The following is a 20,156-nucleotide window of genomic DNA, read 5'->3' as shown; positions in this document are numbered from 1 at the left end:
GAACCCAGAGCTGGAACATGGAACAATGACATCTGTGATAATTTCTAGGTGTGGTGAACTACTCCAGATTGTAGTGAGTAAATTGTGATCTGAGTTCAAACATTTCATCAGTTTATGGTTTCTCTCCAGTGGCTTGCTTTTATTGAGTGTATTTGTATGTGGTGTGCTTTTGTTGCTTAGGGAAGCCTTTAGAGATATGGCAGGTTAGTAGTAGGCAAAACTGAATTACAACACGGTAATGGCATGTCAGACATTGTAAAAAAAAATACATAGATATCCTGGCACATCACCTCTAGTTAGGGCATTAAACCACTTCAGCACCACAGGGTTTTTTGCTTAAAAACCAGAGCAATTTTCACATTTCAGCGCTCCTCCCATTCATTCACCAATAACTTTATTGCTACTCATCAGATGTAAATGATCTATATCTTGTTTTTTTTTTTTTGCCACAAATTTTTTTTTTTTCATTTAAAACTTCTCAAAAGTGTTTTTTTTTAATAACTGTTAGGGCTGGTGCACACCAAGAGCACTTCTCAGTGCTTTTAAAAATGCAAGCGTTTTAAAAAGAGCTTGGCTAATGTATTAGAATGGGGTGGATCACACCAGAGTGATGTGATTTTTTTTTTTTTTTTTTTCCACACGAAAACGCGGGTCCTGCAGCATTTCTGCTGATTTCTGAGGCGATTCAGTCTCCATGTTAAAGAGAATCTGTATTGTTAAAATCGCACAAAAGTAAACATACCAGTGCGTTAGGGGACATCTCCTATTACCCTCTGTCACAATTTCGCCGCTCCCCGCCGCATTAAAAGTGGTTAAAAACAGTTTTAAAAAGTTTGTTTATAAACAAACAAAATGGCCACCAAAACAGGAAGTAGGTTGATGTACAGTATGTCCACACATAGAAAATACATCCATACACAAGCAGGCTGTATACAGCCTTCCTTTTGAATCTCAAGAGATCATTTCTGTGTTTCTTTCCCCCCTGAGGGGAGAGTGCATAGCAGAACCACAACACTGAAGAACTTGGCAGCCTTCCAGACACAGGCTGACAAGTCTGACAAGGGAAAGATACATTGATTTATTACAGAGACTGTGATAGTACAAAGTGCTGCAGTAAGCCAGAACACATTAGAATAGCTTTTGGAACTTGTAGGATGATAAAAAAACAGGATGCAATTTTTGTTACAGAGTCTCTTTAAGTACAGGTAGTGCAGAATTATTAGGCAAGTTGTATTTTTGAGGAATAATTTTATTCTTGAACAACCATGTTCTCAATGAACCCAAAAAACTCATTAATATCAAAGCTGAATATTTTTGAAAGCAGTTTTTAGTTTGTTTTTAGTTTTAGCTATTTTAGGGGGATATCTGTGTGTGCAGGTGACTATTACTGTGCATAATTATTAGGCAACTTAACAAAAAAACAAATATATACCCATTTCAATTATTTATTTTTACCAGTGAAACCAATATAACATCTCAACATTCACAAATATACATTTCTGACATTCAAAAACAAATCAGTGACCAATATAGCCACCTTTCTTTGCAAGGACACTCAAAAGCCTGCCATCCATGGATTATGTCAGTGTTTTGATCTGTTCACCATCAACATTGCGTGCAGCAGCAACCACAGCCTCCCAGACACTGTTCGGAGAGGTGTACTGTTTTCCCTCCTTGTAAATCTCACATTTTATGATGGACCACAGGTTCTCAATGGGGTTCTGATCTAGTGAACAAGGAGGCCATGTCATTAATTTTTTTTTCTTTTATACCCTTTCTTGCCAGCCACGCTGTGGAGTACTTGGACGCGTGTGATGGAGCATTGTCCTGCATGAAAATCATGTTTTTCTTAAAGGATGCAGACTTCTTCCTGTACCACTGCTTGAAGAAGGAGTCTTCCAGAAACTGGCAGTAGGACTGGGAGTTGCGCTTGACTCCCTCCTCAACCTGAAAAGGCCCCACAAGCTCATCTTTGATGATACCAGCCCAAACCAGTACTTCACCTCCACCTTGCTGGCATCTGAGTCGGACTGGAGCTCTCTGCCCTTTACCAATCCAGTCACGGGCCCATCCATCTGGCCCATCAAGACAATCATTTCATCAGTCCATAAAACCTTAGAAAGTCTTGAGATATTTCTTGGCCCAGTCTTGACGTTTCAGCTTGTGTCTTGTTCAGTGGTGGTCGTCTTTCAGCCTTTCTTACCTTGGCCATGTCTCTGAGTATTGCACACCTCGTGCTTTTGGGCACTCCAGTGATGTTGCAGCTTGACTGCACGCTTGACTTTTCTCAGTTCATGGGCAGTTATTTTGCTGCTTGGTTTTTCCACACACTTCTTGCGACCCTGTTGACTATTTTGAATGAAACGCTTGATTGTTCGATGATCACGCTTCAGAAGCTTTGCAATTTTAAAGAGGATCTGTAACATCAAAAGATCCCCTGGGGGGTACTCACCTCGGGTGGCGGAAGCCTCCGGATCCTAATGAGGCTTCCCACGCCGTCCTCCGTCCCTCAGGGGTCTCGCTGCAGCCCTCCGAGTATAATGACGTCAATATTTACCTTCCTGGCTCCTGCGCAGGCGCTCTGACGGCTGTCGGCTCCGAACTACACGGAAATACCCGATCGCCGTCGGGTCTGCTCTACTGCGCAGGCGCCAGTTTCTGGCGCCTGCGCAGTAGAGCGGACCCGACTGAGATCGGGTATTTCCGTGTAGCTCGGAGCCAAGAGCAGCCACAGCGCCCCCGCTGGAGCCTGCAAAGGTAAATATTGAACTGACAGTCGGCTCTGTCACCGGCTGTTCGGAGGGCTGCAGCGAGACCCCCGTGGGACAGAGGACGGCGTGGGAAGCCTCATTAGGATCCGGAGGCTTCCCCCACCCGAGGTGAGTACCCCCCAAGGGGATCTTTTTGACGTTACAGAGTCTCTTTAAGAGTGCTGCATACCTCTGCAAGATATCTCACTATTTTTGACTTTTCTGAGCCTGTCAAGTCCTTCTTTTGACCCATTTTAGCCAAAGGAAAGGAAGTTGCCTAATAATTATGCACACCTGATATAGGGTGTTGATGTCATTAGACCACACCCCTTCTCATTACAGAGATGCACATCACCTAATATGCTTAATTGGTAGTAGGCTTTCGAGCCTATACTGCTTGACGTAAGACAACATGCATAAAGAGGATGATGTGGTCAAAATACTCATTTGCCTAATAACTCTGCACTCCCTGTATAGGAAACTGGAAAATCGCTCTGAAAAGGGCTAGATCAGAGCGATTTTCAAAGCTTATTTGCGACAAAAGCAGTACACTAGCAGCTGTACTGTACATACAAAATAAATGCTACACGAAAATGCTCCAAAAAACCCTGCTAGGTATAAATAGAAAATCACTAGGCACAAGCCTGGATTCGCCTTGAAAAATCACTTCAAAAAGTGATGTTTGCGATTACGCTAGCGCTTTTTGGTGTGCACTGGCCCTAAGACTGCTACTGCTCTACTATTTGGACTGTGTGTACTGAAGTCAAGATTGAGGTTTCAGAGCACCATGGGGCTTGTAAAAACTTTTAAACCGGGTACAAGTGGTACAATTTTCTGTCAGATCGAACGGATAATTTCTGACTGGTCCAATCGGATTCCAGTCGATTTTGTGTAGTTATCGATGTAAAATCTAATGCATTATCAATCGGGAGCAATTGCTTGAGACCTTATAATCAGGGTCTATTTGGAAGCTGGTAAGCCTGCACTTTTAAAGGGTGTTGGTGGACGACTGAAGTATTGGAGTACCCTATAGCGCTAAAGTTTTTATCTGATTGAAAAAAAAATGGTGGTGTGGATGGATGTCGCTTTGATTTCCCATTGGTGATGTGATGCAATAAGAGGTGCTATATTCTTGTCCAGGAACTTTCATTTTTTCCATGTTTTTTTTTTTTTCCCCCCCTGTGTGCAAACGTGGTATGCAGAAAATGCACACAGAAAATTTGAGAGACAATAATTAACCCCGCCTTAAGAGAACCCGAGGTGGAGCTTCAGGGGGCAGATGGGACACGGAGCCATGTTCTCTGCCTAATGACCTGCCTCTGTGTCCCCCAACCGCTGCACTCTGCGCCTCACAGCCGTGCTATTGGCCCCCTGAGTTTAGCAACAAGATTTGCTGCTAACTCAGAGGTAAACACGGGAGAGGAATTCCGTGTTTAAAACGCCCGCCAGTGGTGTCCCTACAGGGTTTTCTGAGCTGCCATTGGGCAGCTCTCTCCCCCTGGCCACGCCTCCTGCTGCTCCCTTGACTCCCTGCACGCTATGAGAGAGAACACAGTCTCTCAATACAGCTTCGTGACCCAGGGGTCCCGTAAGTGAAAGTGGGCCATTGCGGCCCACAGGAGCGGCGTTTTTTGCACTACCTGATCTTCTCAGCCCACCTCGGGCTCTCTTTAAAGCACACCGAAAGTGAGTGATATGGAGTCTGACAGATTTCTTTTTAAACAATGCAGATTGCCTGGCTACCCTGCTGAGCCTCGATCTCTAATACCCTTAGCAGCACACCCTGAACAAGCATGCAGATTACGGCTCTGACTAGATTAGTCATATGCTTGTTTCAGGAGTGTGATTCACACTACTGGAGTGAAAGTGATCAGCTGGATGCCAGTCAACTAATATTGCATGAAAGGAAATAAATGTGGCAGCCTCCATATTCCACTCATTCCAGGCTCCCGTTAATCATTTGACATGCCTATAACTGGAACGATGCATGTTTTACAGCAATAGCTTCCCACTGTCTCTGACACCTGCTGAGGGAGTGATTACACCTACTGTTATATGCAACCCCACATTCCAACATAATCCCTCCCTTGTAATGAATGAGTTGTTCCTGTAAAACTAGGGACAGATGAGATTAGTTTCTCAAACTTCAGCCCCCATGTTTGTGAAAAGCTGGCCTTGGGCATGCACTTTCTAAACACCTTTACTTGTGGATAAGTTACATTCATTTTAGAAAAGGGTTGCTTTCCTGTAAAGTAAAACAAAACCACTCTCTCGTTTATCCAATAGCTACTCACAAAACCACCTCACCTCATCATAGCTACAAGCCTGCTACTGGCTTCTTACGTAATTTCTGTAATGCTGCAAGTAGCTGTCATGTTCCTGTTTCAAGGAATAACGCGGTGAAAATAAACGGATGAGATAAATAATTATATCTATAGTCCTACTCCTGAAAATTTCAATTTTATTTTTTTAAAGCAAAATAAGTAGGTTTAAAGGGGCCCATACACGGGTTGATTTCAGCCATCGATTGATTCTATAGAATCAATCGATCAGAAATCGATTATATCAAATTCCCCATTCGACCGATTTGCAGCCGATTTTGATTGATTTGATCTATCTGACAGGATGGAAAATCTAGGTTGGTCTGCTGCTGGCAGCAGAACGATGGCCCATAGAGTTGCATTGGATCTAATGGTCCAATAATGCATTTAGATCGATTTCCAATAGATTTAATTCTGAAATCTATTGGAAATCTGTTCCTAGTGTGTGGCACACATCAGATAGATGCCTGTCAAGTCCAATATGACAGGCATCTATCTGATGTGTGCCACACACTAGGAACATCTTTCCAATAGATTCCAGAATTAAATCTATTGGCAATCGATCTAAATCTAATGGTCGAATCTGCTGCAAATTTACAAGTGTATGGCCACCTAAGTTGTATTGTCTCATGACTAATAGTCTTTAAGTGTCCCTAAAGTCTGAACTATTGTCCCTTTTTTATCTATCCCCTGCATTCTGAGGCTCTTCTCTGCTGGACAAGAGTTTAATGGCTGTAGTATCTTATCAGTGAGGATTATGCTATAGTCCAGCTAGACTAGAGCGAAAATATCACTTGCATACCTGAACTTATAACTCTTTGAGGCAGAAAAGGAATAGGAACACAGCCTAGTTGTCTATATGCAAGCGGCTTTGAACATACGTCTATCTGATCATATCACGTCCCGTCGTACACTTTAAAGGACAATAAAACCAGGGAAACAACTGAAATCATCATGCTTTGCATTTTAATCACTTATTGTGTCATGTTCACATTTCTAACAATATCATATTGATTGTTTTTCTCTACAGACTGAAGATTTAACTTCTGTGCAGTTATCAGGAGGTCCAAATAGATGGGAAGTTCTGACTCCGGCCCAGGCTGCATTGAAAGACGAAGCTGGAAACATAGTTCAGCTCCCAAGTGGTACTACTGTAACATCAAGTGGACAATATGTGCTGCCTATTCAGACTTTGCAGAATCAGCACCTGTTTTCTGTTGCACAAGGATCAGATACAGCCAATGGTACACTGTCTAATGTGCAGTATCAAGTCATACCACAGCTTCAGACATCTGATGGTCAGCAAGTTCAACTTGGCTTTGCCACCTCCGCAGATAATGGCGGGTTAGAACAAGAATCTGGTCAGATTCAGATAATTCCCGGAAATCATTCGGCTAGCCTTTTGTCATCAGGTTCAAATATACTAACACAAGCTGGTCAACTTCAGCAGATTCAAGGAGTAACCTATGGAGGCCAGACCCAAGTTGTTACTAATGTGCCGCTTGGCCTGCCTGGTAACATCACCTTTGTTCCCATTAACAGTGTTGACCTAGATTCATTGGGTTTGTCTGGCAGCTCTGAAGCCATGACAGGCATTACCGCAGATGGACACTTGATAAGTGCAGGGCAAGCCATAGACAGCTCTGATACTTCTGAAAGGACTGCAGAGCAAGAGCATGTTTCTCCTGAGGGTGGCGATACAAACTCTGAAACAGATTTGTTCGTGCCAACTTCTTCGTCATCTCAGCTTCCTGTTACCATAGACAGTACAGGAATGCTTCAACAGAGTGCAAATAGTTTATCTGACAGTCCATCTGGGCACGTGCAAACAACCGATCTTCAGGGAAACTACATCCAGAGTTCTATATCTGATGATTCTCAGAATATGCAGGGCTCACAAACAATGGTACAGCAGATCCAGATTCAAGATAGTCAGCAACCGACCAGTCAGGCTCAGCTTGTGCAGAGTATAGCACAGCAGGCCATCCAGGCTGTTCAGGCTGGAGGCCAGGGCATATCATCACAAGCCCTGCAGAACCTTCAGCTACAGCTGAACCCTGGAACTTTCTTAATCCAAGCCCAAACAGTGACTCCTTCAGGCCAGATTGCCTGGCAGACATTTCAAGTTCAAGGAGTTCAGAACTTACAAAACTTGCAGATTCAGAATTCTTCTCCTCAACAAATAACGTTGACACCCGTGCAGACGCTCACGCTTGGCCAAGTTGCCGGAGGTGGTACTCCAGTTAGTTTAAGTACTGGTCAGTTGCCAAACCTACAGACTGTTACAGTAAATTCCATCGATGCTGGTATTCACTTGCATGGAGATCATACTGACAGCACAACAGGTATGTGCCTCTCTTTTCTTTCTTTTTTTTTTAAAGTGATTGCTCATTTTTGGAGGACTGAAGTATTCAAGCCCAACTAAATCCAAAATTGAACAAGTTACATTCTTAAAGCAATCATGTAGATTTATATAAATTATAAGTGCTACCTAGGTAACTGAACTCTGCAAGTTAAACGATTTGTTTTGTAGCTGTGCTGCTGTCCCCACAGACCTAGGACCATCAGTTCCATAGAATTACAGGTCTGTGTCCTTGCACAGAGGACATGTTTTCTACTGAAATAAACAAATGGTGGGAAATGTAATCTGGTATATTTATGATAAGGTATCAATCTGTAATCTGGTATATATTCTTCCTACTTTGGGTTTCACATGGTTATAACTGATTGACCCATCCACAGGCTACATCCAGAGCGGAGAGAATAAGCACTTCAGTGAATATTGGAGCCAAGACACAGGTATTCTGTCCACCATGTTCTGTATACTGTTATGCACACCTATCAATCTAACTCCTATCAGAATCTTTCTTGTTCAGTTTTGGGTGTAGTTGGGCTTTTCATTTCATGGAATAACTTTTGGTGATTTTCAGCAAGGGAGTGACACTGATTTCTTCTTCCTTTTTCCACTATCTTTGTTTAAAAGGACCAAAGTATATGAATCTACTACTATACCTTGCGTTTATGAAAAATACAGTTGCAATTTCTAATCCTGTTAGTTTTCCTAATCTATACAGGTTAACATTTTTTGACCATGGCAAGGTTGGATCTGCAATTCTGCCAAGTCTCTCTGGTAATTCCCACCCATCCCACCCCCTCCTTTCTGAGTCCTACTGTCTGCTCAGGTGGGCGCGCAGAGAAGTGTTTAGTGCTGTCCTGGGAGCAATCCAGAGAGGAGCAGACAGCACGAGTTCCTCAGAAAGGAAGAGGACGGTGGTGCACACCTTGAAAAGGGAACACCGAGGCAACAGGAGCCTAGCACTAGAAATGTGCCGAGAAGTAGAAATAGTAGTACTCACAACGATGTAAAGCAAGGGGAGATTCACAACCCTAGCTATGTTTTTAATCCTAAATTCCCCCCCCCCCCCTCCTCCTCAGAAGAGAAGAGGGTTGTTTGAGAGGCTAAGCAGGACTCGACATCTAACCCTACAATTGTCCGATTTGAACATCGTTGTACTTTATTTTCAGCTGGCTGGATTGAGCAGAGCAAAATTTTTTTGCAAGGTAATAATAAATTGCAACAGTACATTATATGTTTCAAGATATAGCAGTAGACTGATATGCCTGGGTCCACTGAAGGATTCTTTTAACACACCCTTTTCTTTTAAGTCTAGTTTGGGATTATTATATGCACTGTTATATTGAACAATTGACAATCTCGTTAGCTACACCATTACTGTAAGATATCTATACTTTCTTTCCTATTGCTCTTTCCTGTAACAATGTAAATATCATGTATCAAATAGGACTGTCCTCTCTGACTACAGTTCCTCCTGCTCCAGGCTCACACAGAAATGGTCTATGGCACACTCCCACTGTCTCGTTCTAGGGCGATGTGCAAAGTGTCATTGCTAGGCGATTTTTGGTTTAAAAATCTGCTGTTTACTCTGTGTGTAGGAACAGACATAGCAAGCAGCTGAATGCGGGAATAGACCTCTAAGAATTTGTTGAATTGAACATCAGCATGTTATGGCTTATTAAATTGCTGTTACTAGCAGAAGTGAAAATTGCAAATACCATAAAATCCCATATACATGCTCATTTAATGTCTCCTGACAGGGATCGGGAGCTGATACCTTAGGCAACATTGCAGGGCCAAGGCTGTGCAGATACATTGCTTGCTTTGAAAGCGAGCGACTTGTTCTGTGCTTGCGGGGTGGGAGTGATGTTGGGCCAGGGGGCGCAATATCACTTGGGGGGCCATTGGGGGCTTCTGTACACACACTGGATTCTTGTCAGATGCGGTCGTCATTGGCTGCCTCGGCCAAGTTTCATCTGGCGTGTGTACGGGTCTTAATAGACAGCTGCGCCCCTCACTGCGACTAAATACAGCACAAAACTGGGAGTTGGCTTATCTGGTAAGGACATTTTAAGTAACCCTGCAAGACAGGTACACTTCAAGATCTAACTCCTCCCCAGACTTGATTCCAAATGGTAAACATCAGTATTGATAGTGCTGCATCCGTAATTAATTCTTGACTGCATAACTGAGGAATGATTGCAATCTCTTCTTTATGGGAAAATGCCAATAAGCATCTTTCAGATGTATGCCTTATATACAGGGGTTGGACAAAATAATGGAAACACCTTGAAAATCAACAAAATATATTTTAATATGGAGTAGGTCCACCTTTTGCGGCAATTACAGCCTCAGTTCTCCGAGGTATTGATTCATACAAATTGTGAATAGTTTCCAAAGGAATTTTAGCCCATTCTTCAGTTAAAACACCCTCCAGTTGTTTTAGAGACGATGGTGGCGGAAATAGACTTCTTACTTGAATGTCTAATAACGACCATAAATGCTTAATGTTGAGGTTTGGGGGTTGTGGCCAGACGAGATGCTCAACTTCATTAGAATGTTCCTTGTGCCATTCTTTAACAATTCTAGCTGTATGGAATGGGGCATTATCTTGAAAGATGGCATTCCCCTCCGGAAACAGTTCTTGAACCATAGGATGAACTTGGTCTCTCAAAATTCCTAAATAGTCTTGGCTGTTAATTCTTCCATGAAGGGAAATCATTGGCCCGGTGGATTTCCAAGAAATAGCACCCCAGATCATCACAGAACCCCCGCCATGTTTTACGGTTGGGAGAAGGCAGTCTGGATGAAATGCCGCTTTCAGCTGGCTCCAAACGTACACTCGGCTGGAGGTCAGAAATAAGGTAAACTATGAAAATCACGTTTTTCCACTGCTCGAAGGACCATTTCTGGTGGTTTCTACACCACTCTAAACGCTTTGAAACATAGTGATTTTAGGAGCCGTGGTCTTGCGAGCTTTTCTAACAATTTGATTTAGAGTCCCGACAGTCTCGCTGACAACTTCGACTTTCGTCCACAACTGTGCTTTGCTGAGGACGTTTTTCCTTCTCTTTCAGAGGCAGACATTACTTTTGAGACCGTACCTCTTGAAATGCCAAGCATTCAGGCAGTTTCTGTTACAGTAGCGCCTGCCATACGAGCACCAACAATTTGGCCTCTTTAATTATAACCAACTTTGGTTTAAATATCTGTAAAAATAACAATTTTTTTTTTAAATAAACATATCAAATAACAACAATAATAAACAAAAATTTAACATATGTCAAGTTGATTGCTTAAAACATGTTCAAAGTTTATGATGCCAAAATGTTAGGTGTTTCCATTATTTGTCCAACTCCTGTATCTCTGTGCAGTCAACAGGTTCCTGACATTTTAAATTGACTCAATCCTTAATCTTTCATACTTAAGGATATAAGCCAGACGAAGGCTGCAAGGCCGAAAGCTTGCTTATTTTTATTCATTTTTAGTTAGCCAATAAATGGTATCATCCTGGTTTAAAACGTCTTGCTTTCATACTTAATACATTATAAGGGTTCAGTGGCCTTAAATTATGAATTACAGTAGTTGAAATCTCACTGATGTTTCTTACCAGCAATATTTTTGTATAGGATCCTTTTTTTCTCCTTCAGAATAGGGACTGGTGATCCCTTTCCTCTGTCTCCCATTTTACAGAATCATATCTAGAACATTCTAATCTTCTTCTGTTATTTATAGTGGATCGGTAACCACAATTCTATTATGGTACCCATATTAAAATAATTGGGCTTGTTACAATGGTTTTCCACTGTGGGAAAGAGTCAGTCTTCCGCTCACCTGATCTTTGCTTAAAGGGGCTTTGCTTAAACTGTCACTTAACCTGGGGCTTCTATCACCCCCCTGCAGCTGGAATGTCCCGTGCTGTCCTCTTCCGATGCGCAGTTCCCCGTGCGCCGGCACCGGTGTAATTATTCGACCAGACGAATAGAAGTGTGGCCACGCATGTACTTGCTGCGGCGCGCGTCAGGCGCAGTACAAAGTTTTCCTGTACTGTGCCTGACACGCGCAAGCACTCTATTACGAATAATTACACCGGTGCCGGCTGCGGGGAACGGTGCATCGGAAGAGGACGGCGCGGGACATGCCGGCTGCACGGGGGCGATAGAAGCCCCAGGGAAGTGGCAGTTTTTGTTTTTAAGAAGGTCAACAGAACTCTTAAAGGATACCTTAGCCCATAACAAAAATTAAAAACGAGGGAAGCAGGCATGTGTGGTGGACTCTACTCATGGCCACTTTTCTCAGTCGCCCTCTGTGTATCGCTCTCCGAAGCTACTTTTCCCCACAATCCTTCAGGGCAAAGGTGAGACGTAGCTCCTCCCAGGAACAGGAACAGACAGCACTTCCCCTATAAAAAAGTCACATGGTTAGTCCACCCTCAGTGCTGTTTGTTCCTGCGTCCAGGCAGGTCGGCATCTCCCCTTTGGGTGAAGCCTGTGTGCTGGGCTGCAGGTGGATCTCTCTGGGTGGCTGAGACTGTGGTACTGAGGCAGTCTGGCCATGCGCCCCAGGCTGGAGCTTTCCTGGGGTTTGCCTACCTTTCTCTCCCGCTTCCAGGGAGAGCAAGAGTGGAAGGCGTGGGTTCCCCTTGGCGGCCTTGCGGCGGAGTGAGCAGGACGGAGGTAAGCCGGCGGCCATGTGCAGCGTGGAGCGCATTGCGGCCATTAGGACGCTTGGCCGCGTCCGGACGCGTACTTTCCGGCGGGTATGCCGAAAGTAACAATTTGTAGTGCCGGCTCATTACTCTCTCTGCAGCTTCCGGGCCGCCACTCATCCATTCGCGGCAGGCCAGGTATGTTTCAAGGGGAAGCTGCGCGGGCCTGTAGCACTGTTGCTCAGAGAGAGTTTGTCCTGCGCTGGATGTGTCAGCTGGAAGCATGTCAGACGCTGAGAGGATTGAGAGCAACCAGGCCGCCCAAAAGGTGAGATAATGGTTTCTCTTTCTGGGCTGATTGTGCTATATGTGTGAGCAGAGTTACATGCCTTGTTGTGTTGTTGTTTATGCCAATACTAAGGCTTCTGCTAAATCTGCTGCTGCTGCAGATAAGCATAGGCATCCTAATGATAAAACATGCCCTTTGTGCAATTTTTATGTTGCCCTATGCAAAAACTCTGTCAGTTGTGCATACAGAGGGTTGTAGGGGAGGAGCCGGGTCACTCTGTTCAGGATACATTGAATCCTTTAGAGAGGTGATTAATGCTTCATTGGAATCAATTAAGTCCTCATTATTGAATGCTAATCCATCCACTTCTCAGGTTGCTGTATCTGGAGGATCTGTGACTGAAGTTGATAGTTTCAGACACTAGAGAAATAGAATCTGAATCTGTTTCAAAATTCTGTATTGAGGATGTGGTAGCTGTTTTGTCTATTCATAATCCATTATACAAAGCTGAAGGATCCACTTGATTAAAAGATGGATGTTTATTTGAAAAGGTCTTGGGAGGCTAGTGCGGCTATGTTTAGGCCGGCTTTTACCTCTACATGTGTGGCCACAACTTTGGAGCTGTGGATTAATCAGCTCAAAGCTAACATACTGGCTGGTGCACCTGTTTTGCAATTGTTTAATTCTATTGCTATTTTCATTTAAACTGCTGCATATTTATCAGATGCTTCTGCTGAAGCAATTAGGTTTACTGCCAGGTCCATTGCTCTGTTTCTATTAGAGCCTTGTGGCTTAAAATATGGGATGGTAATATCTCATCCAAAAACAGGCTGTGTGGTGTCCCTTTTTCAGGTGAATTGTTGTTTGGTCCAGAACTGGATTCAGCTTTGGAAAAAACATTGAATAAAAATAAACAGAAGACTGTGGTAACAATATTTTTCGTAAGCCAAGGAGTGATCAAAAGGATGCCTCTAAGGATCAAAGTAAAGGCAGGAGGTGGACTTTTGACAAGTCCAGGAAAGGGGGCTTTAAGTCTAAAGCCCTAGAGTCCCAGTCAGAATCCCAATGACTCGTGTCAGGCGGTGGGGGGAAGGCTAAGATACTTTCTCTTAGGTGGGCAAAAGTGTCAAAAAATCCATTTATTCGCCAGACAATAATGTTTGGTTTCCAAATAGTTTGCCCTTCCTCAACCATCAAGATTTGTGATCTCAAAGGCCTTAAGAGATCCCACTCTGGTTCCAGAGATTTTGAGCATATTGCAGAACATGCTAAGACAGAATTATTATTATTGATTTATAAAGCGCCAACATATTCCGTGGAGCTGTACAAGGTAATGGAATTCATCCTGTGCCTGATTCTGCACCTAACAAACCTGAGTCGGTTTATGAAAAATTTTCGGATGGAATCAGTAAGGGAGTTATTGTTTCCAGAGGCCTTTATGGCATCTCTGGATCTAAGAGATGCATATTGGCATATGCCGATTCACCAAAAATCACAAAAATTCTTAAGTTTTGCAGTGAGAATAAATGGGATGGTAGAACACTACCAGTTTGTTTGCCTCCTGTTTGGGATCACTTCTGCCCCAAGAATGTTCACAAAAATTCTGGGAGAAGCATTAATTCCGTTAAGGGAACAATCGATTTTAATCATTCCGTATTTAGACGACTTGCTTATTCTAGGAAGTTCAGCAGAACAGCTGAAAATCCATTTGAATCTGGTATCGGAACATCTCCGATCCCTAGGTTGGATCATCAACCTGGAGAAGTCCTCTCTAATTCCAAGTCAGAGAACTCAGTTTCTTGGCATGCTAGTGGATTCAGTAAAACAGATTTTCCTTCCTCCCAAGAAGATTCTGAAGATAAGTTTGGCAGTGAAATCATTACAAGGGGAAGACAAAGTTTCCCTAAGAACGATTTTGTCGGTGTTTGGGTTAATGTCATCCACGATGGTGGCAGTTCCCTGGGCATTAGCGCATATCAGGAAGATACAGAGGTTCCTCCTAGAAAATTGGGACGGTCGTCCACAAACATTAGATTTCAAAGTCAAAATCCCTCAAACTGTGTGTCTCTGCAACGGTGGTTGGAGGAATCCTACCTTATGAAGGGCAGGCCTTGGAAGGGGCCTGTAGACAACGTAATAACTACGGATGCAAGCGCCCGGGGCTGAGGAGCTCATATAGCTCACAGAGCCTTTCAGGGGAAATGGACAAAATCAGTCTCAAACGTTATCCAATTGAAAGGAATTAACAGTAGTAAGGCTGGCTTTATTTCAGGTGCAATCGATACTGTTGCAGTCCAATGTTCTGATCCAGTCGAACAACGTTACGGCAGTAGCGTTTATCAACAAACAGAGGCACGCGATTCCTGTTGTTGCAGGAGGAAGCGGAGGACATCTTGTCTTGGGCAGAAAAGAATGTGTCATCCTTGAGAGCTGTTCATCTCAAGGGAACACTCAATATACATGCAGACAAACTGAACAGAAGCAGGATTCTGTCATCAGAATGGTCTCTAAACAAGGAGGTGTTTTCGCAGACATCATAAAACGATGGGGAATACAGTCAATCGATCTGTTTGCAACAGAAGACAATACCCAGATTCAGACTTTTTTTCTCTCTCAATCCAAGAGATCAAGGCAGGGGGGTGAATGCATTCATTCAAGAGTAGAACTTTCCACTTCTGTATGCATTTCCTCCTCTCAATTTGATTCCGGCGGTCATCAGCAAATGGAGAGGTTGTCAAAATTGGATGATTTTGATAGCACCTTGGTGACCCGAGAAGGAGCTGGTTTTCAGCTCTCAGGTTAGCATCAGAAGACCCTTGGAGACTTCCTTGCAGGCCGGATCTACTGCTACAAGGGAACCTGTGGCATCCGCATCCAGGAAGATTGAATCTGTTAGTCTGGATCTTAAATTAGCCTTACTCAAAAAGTTGGGAGTATCTGAGAAGGCAGCCTCTACATTTGTTACTAGCTGGAAGGAAGTTACTAGGAGGATCTATCTGAAATACTGGAAGACTTTACATCTTTGGTTATCTGGCTCTGAGTTTGATAGCTTGTCAGTCCCAACAGTCCTGGTTTTTTCCAGGACGGTTGGGATAAAAATATTTGTGAGTACGCTTAAGGTGCAGATTGCTACCTTATCTGCTTTTTCAGGTATTCCCTTGTCTTCCTCTCCAATACTGAGATTTCGGAAGGCTCTATCTAGGAAACTGCCAGTTTACAAGCCATACGTTTCTCCTTGGGATTTATCATTAGTATTAGAGGGGCTGTCCAAAGGTCCTTTTGAGCCGCTAGGGGACAGTTCTTTTAAATTTCTTACATTAAAGACGGTATTTTTAGTAGCCATCACTACAGCCAGAAGGGTTAGTGAGCTACAGGCCTTGTCTATGAAAAGTCCTTATTTTCAGGATAGGTTAGTATTACAGACGGATCCAAAGTTTTGTCCAAAAGTTATGTCTAGGTTTCACAGGTCGCAGGATATTATTTTGCCTACCTTCTGTGTGAATCCAAGTTGTGGAAAAGAGAGGATTTTTCACTCATTAGATGTTAGAAGATGTGTTCTGGAATACTTGAACAGAGCTGCAGATGTCTGGAAGGCCGATTCCTTATCTGTTTTATTTCAGGGAAAACTGTAGGTCAGATAGCTTCTAAATCTACTATAGCTAATTGGATTAGGTTAGCTATTATAGAAGCTTTCAGAGTTATGGGAAGTGAGGCTCCTGCTTCATTTAAAGCTCACTTTTCTAGAGCTAGGGCAGCTTCTTGGGCTAATAATGCAGGGGCTTCGCCTGAGCAAATATGTAAAGCAGCAACGTGGTCAAGCTTTTCTACGTTCATCTGTCATTACCGAATTGATGCAATGTCTGCACACGACCAGGCGGTTGGTAGAAACGTTCTCCAAGCATTGGTCCCACCCTGAGGTTGTATTACTTGTTAATCGTCTCACCTTTGCCCTGAAGGATTGTGGGGAAAAAGCAGAGTTAGTACCTGCTAACGATGTTTTCAACAATCCTTCAGGGCAACGATCCCACCCGGGTGTTAATTGTCTGTGTCTGATAGTTGCACGGTTATGGGTAGTGGAATGTTCACCTGTCGGGTACTTGGCTAAACGCACTGAGGGTGGACTAACCATGTGACTTTTTTATAGGGGAAGTGCTGTCTGTTCCTGTTCCTGGGAGGAGCTACGTCTCACCTTTGCCCTGAAGGATTGTTGAAAACATCGTTAGCAGGTACTAACTCTGCTTTTCTGGTTGGGAGGGTCGGTGAAGACAGTGCAGGTGCTGCCCAACGACTACGTAGTGCGCATGCTCAGAGCTCTCCTTGCAGCATGTTGTCATGCAGCGCCTGCGCAGTCTTCACCAACCTTCCAAACCAAGAAGTAGATTTGATGGGTCGGTACACGTTAATTTTTGGTTTGGGCTAAGGTATCCTTTAGACTTTTACCTCATCTGAGCAGCTTTTTCTTTGGAAATGTTTTTACACATGCTGCTGCTGCTGGAGGGAAGTTTGCACAAATGGCAGACCATGTCTTTTTCAAAGCAAATACCGATTTCTTATCTTACTGATCCTTTAACCTCTTGAGGACCACAGTGTTAAACCCCCCTAAAGACCATGCCATTTTCTGAAAAATAGGCCACTGCAGCTTTAAGGCCAAGCTGCAGGACTGCACAACACAGCACACAAGGCTTCAGCCTATGAAAGCCGATCACCCCTGAGCCTGTACGGCTGTCCCCAGTACAGCGCTGCTGTAGATCGCAGCGCCGTACATGCTAATTAGACAGCAGTTTTGCGGTCTTAACAGTCTCCATTGCGTGCAATCTCCTGCAAAACGAAGCCCTAGGACTTTACGCCGATCGGCGTTAGGCGGTCCTGGGGCTGCATCGGTGTGACGCGGTTGGCAACTAGTTAAATCTAGCGATGTATGGGCAGATCAACCTAGAGACAGATCTCTATGATTGAATTTGATTCCCCCCCAAATGTTAATGTGCATTACATTAAAATCTCACCCTTCCGGCTGCTGCTCAGTTTCCAGTTGCTTCTGCTTCCGCCTTCGTGTTCCCTGTGATTTCCGCGTATGCACTGGTGCATGTGACTCACACAGAGGATGCACTTGCCATCGCACACCACGTGCTATAGGCGGGACAAGAATGCGGAAGAAGGAGCAGCTGATCAGTCAGCAACAGCTGGACAGGACACACAGCAGCAGCTGGACAGGTCAGATATTTTTATGCATGGGGGGGTGGGATGAGTTGCTGGGCACACATTAACATTTGGGTGAACAGCGGCTTGGAGTTTTGTTACCTTTAGTGGCCTCAATATCACACACCGTTGCTGTCGCGCACGCAATCGGTCAGCATTTTCCTGCATGATTGATTTTTTAGGGAAATGTACAACTTGGTCAAAATGTTCAATTTCGGCACACTTTGTATTTGTTTGACACCCCGGCTGTACATCAACATGAGAGAAGGGAAGGGGGCTGGCAAAGAGTGACAATAGACAGTGCTTCTTTTATTCACAGCCACTTTACAGAATGTAGCAGAAAGCATTTTCTCAGTAAGTATATGTTTTATACTGTAAACCGGTGCCTCCTCCAGCCAAGAGATCCATCCATAGACCGTTTGGACAGAGCCAACGCAATAATATTCCACTTGTAGTTTAGATTGTACTGTGTGAGAGGGTAAAAAGGGAGGAGCTTGCCAGGTGTTCAGGAGCAATTTATCTAATTGCTTTACGAGGGGTTTTGGGCAAGGCTATACTCTTTGTGTAAATTTACTGGTTAAAAAATCTAGTAGACCCAGCCTGTAAAATGAAGACTCAACAGTATAATTTAACGGTTATATACCATAACGGTTATATTTACCATTGCAATAATCTGAGCAGCCACAAACCGTTTAAAGAGGAACTCCAGTGAAAATAATGTAATACAAAAAAAGTGCTTAATTTTTACAATAATTATGTATAAATGATTTAGTCAGTGTTTGCTCATTGTAAAATCTTTAGTCTACCCGATTTACATTCTGACATTTATTACATGGTGACATTGTTACTGTGGGCAGGTTATGTAGCTGCTGCTAGCTGTTTGAGACAGCTGTAAGCAGCTAATTCCTGTCAGTGAACCTTGTTACATTGTGGCAAACTGTCAAAAGAACCGCTGTCCTCAGAGCTTCTTGTGGGAGGGGTTTCACCACAATATCAGTCATACAGCGCCCCCTGATGGTCTGTTTGTGAAAAGCAATAGATTTCTCATGTAAAAGGGGGTATCAGCTACTGATTGGGATAAAGTTAAATTCTTGGTTGGAGTTTCTCTTTAAAGCCTGGAACCCACTAGAGTGATTTTCTGAGCATTTAGGGAGCGATTCAAACAGCTAGCGATTTCCCTAAACGCTCAGCTAATGTTAATGGATGGGCCAAATTCTACTGGATTCGATTCCACTGGCATAATCGCTCATCAAAACCTACACAGTGTTTTTACATTACTGCACATTGTGCACAATATGAAAATTAATTGAAAGGAACAATCAGAATTAAAAACTCTAATCGCTACACAACCGCTGGCAAATTAACTACCCTTTTTAAAATCGCTCCCGAAAATGCTCATGAAATTGCTTACAAACCGCTCATACAAAACGCTAGCGATTGTGATTAGCGTTTTGTAGTGGGTTCCAGGCCTAACGGTGTCAGAGGTTAGTGTTGGGCATAGACTGTGTAAGTATAGGTAAGTGGTAGGTTAGTGTGTGGCATAGATGGTGGGAGGTGTTGTGCATAGGTGAGGGTAGGTTAGTATTAGGCAAAGGTGGGGGGTAGGTTTGTATTAGGCATAGGTAGTGGGTAGGTTAGTGTTGGGCATAGAGGTAGGGAAGGTCAGTGTGAGACTAGGATACAATAAGGTGATATTAATAAAATATTGGTAAAATGACCAATATTGTACTATCCGGAATAGCCGCTAGTAGATTAGCATTAATATTACTAATGTACTATTATTGGCAATTCTTTTGCCCAAATTTTCTTGCGGATTTATTAAATGTACAAGTTTCAGAGGCCTATTGGGTGCAGATCAGATGTCTAGGACAAATATGACAATAGCTGTATGCTTGTTTCAGGTGTGTGATTAGACTACTGACCAAAAAGATCAGCAGGACTGCCAGGCATCTGGTACTGTTTAAAAGGAAATACATATGGCAGCTTCCATAGGTCTCACACCTTGGGTTCCTTTTAAGGTTCGCTTTAAGAACCTGCTGGGAAGCCGTGCACAAGTTCTGGACAACCAGGAAAAGCAGCAGGCACATTTATAGTTATTGCTGCATATCTGAACCCAGGGCCTGGCAGCGATTGAAGCAGCCTCAGTGCAGTAGTTCCATGGCTGGTGAAGCAGCAGGCAGCCATTTATACCTCTTACCCACATATCCCGTTTATGGGAACGTGGTGCGTCGCAATCTGTGGGTACATCTGAAGTATATAGACTGCACTGTCTGATGTCCCCATCCATGTGTTGTGATTCACAGTGAAATGCAACGCATGTTTGTTGAATTACTGCAAATGCATTGTCTTCCATCTATTGTAATGAATGGAATCACATCGTCATGGAAATGCTGGGCTTTTGTGCAGGCACTTTCTATTTACCAATGCCCTCAAGTGGGGAAAGGGGCCTTGGGTAGGAGAAGCAGGCTAGGTCTCTAGTACTTCCCTGGCTAGCGAGTTGTTTGGCAGGCTCCATAGGTGCTTTGCAGACCGCTTTGTGCGGTTCAGCAGGCAGAAGTAATCGGTTGGGTGTTTTGGTTGCCGGAATCCACACAGG

At 43.6% G+C, this 20,156-nt stretch overlaps 1 protein-coding gene across 4 annotated transcripts in view; it reads left to right on the top strand.

Annotated features, from left to right (window-relative positions):
• The window catches only part of SP3 (Sp3 transcription factor), an 84,130-nt gene that overhangs the window by 40,678 nt on the left and 23,296 nt on the right, over positions 1–20,156 (top strand). For 3 of the 4 annotated variants that reach the window (XM_068245510.1, XM_068245513.1, XM_068245512.1), the window contains 2 exons: positions 6,102–7,416; positions 7,814–7,870. In XM_068245510.1, the coding sequence (XP_068101611.1) occupies positions 6,102–7,416; positions 7,814–7,870 (1,372 nt within the window). The remainder of the gene's footprint in view (positions 1–6,101; positions 7,417–7,813; positions 7,871–20,156) is intronic. The other variant, XM_068245511.1, reaches the window with a different exon arrangement.

Source organism: Hyperolius riggenbachi, chromosome 7, assembly GCF_040937935.1.
Source record: "Hyperolius riggenbachi isolate aHypRig1 chromosome 7, aHypRig1.pri, whole genome shotgun sequence".
NCBI lineage: Eukaryota > Metazoa > Chordata > Amphibia > Anura > Hyperoliidae > Hyperolius > Hyperolius riggenbachi.
Note: the sequence above shows the minus strand (reverse complement) of the source record. Positions and strands in the feature narration are given on the sequence as shown.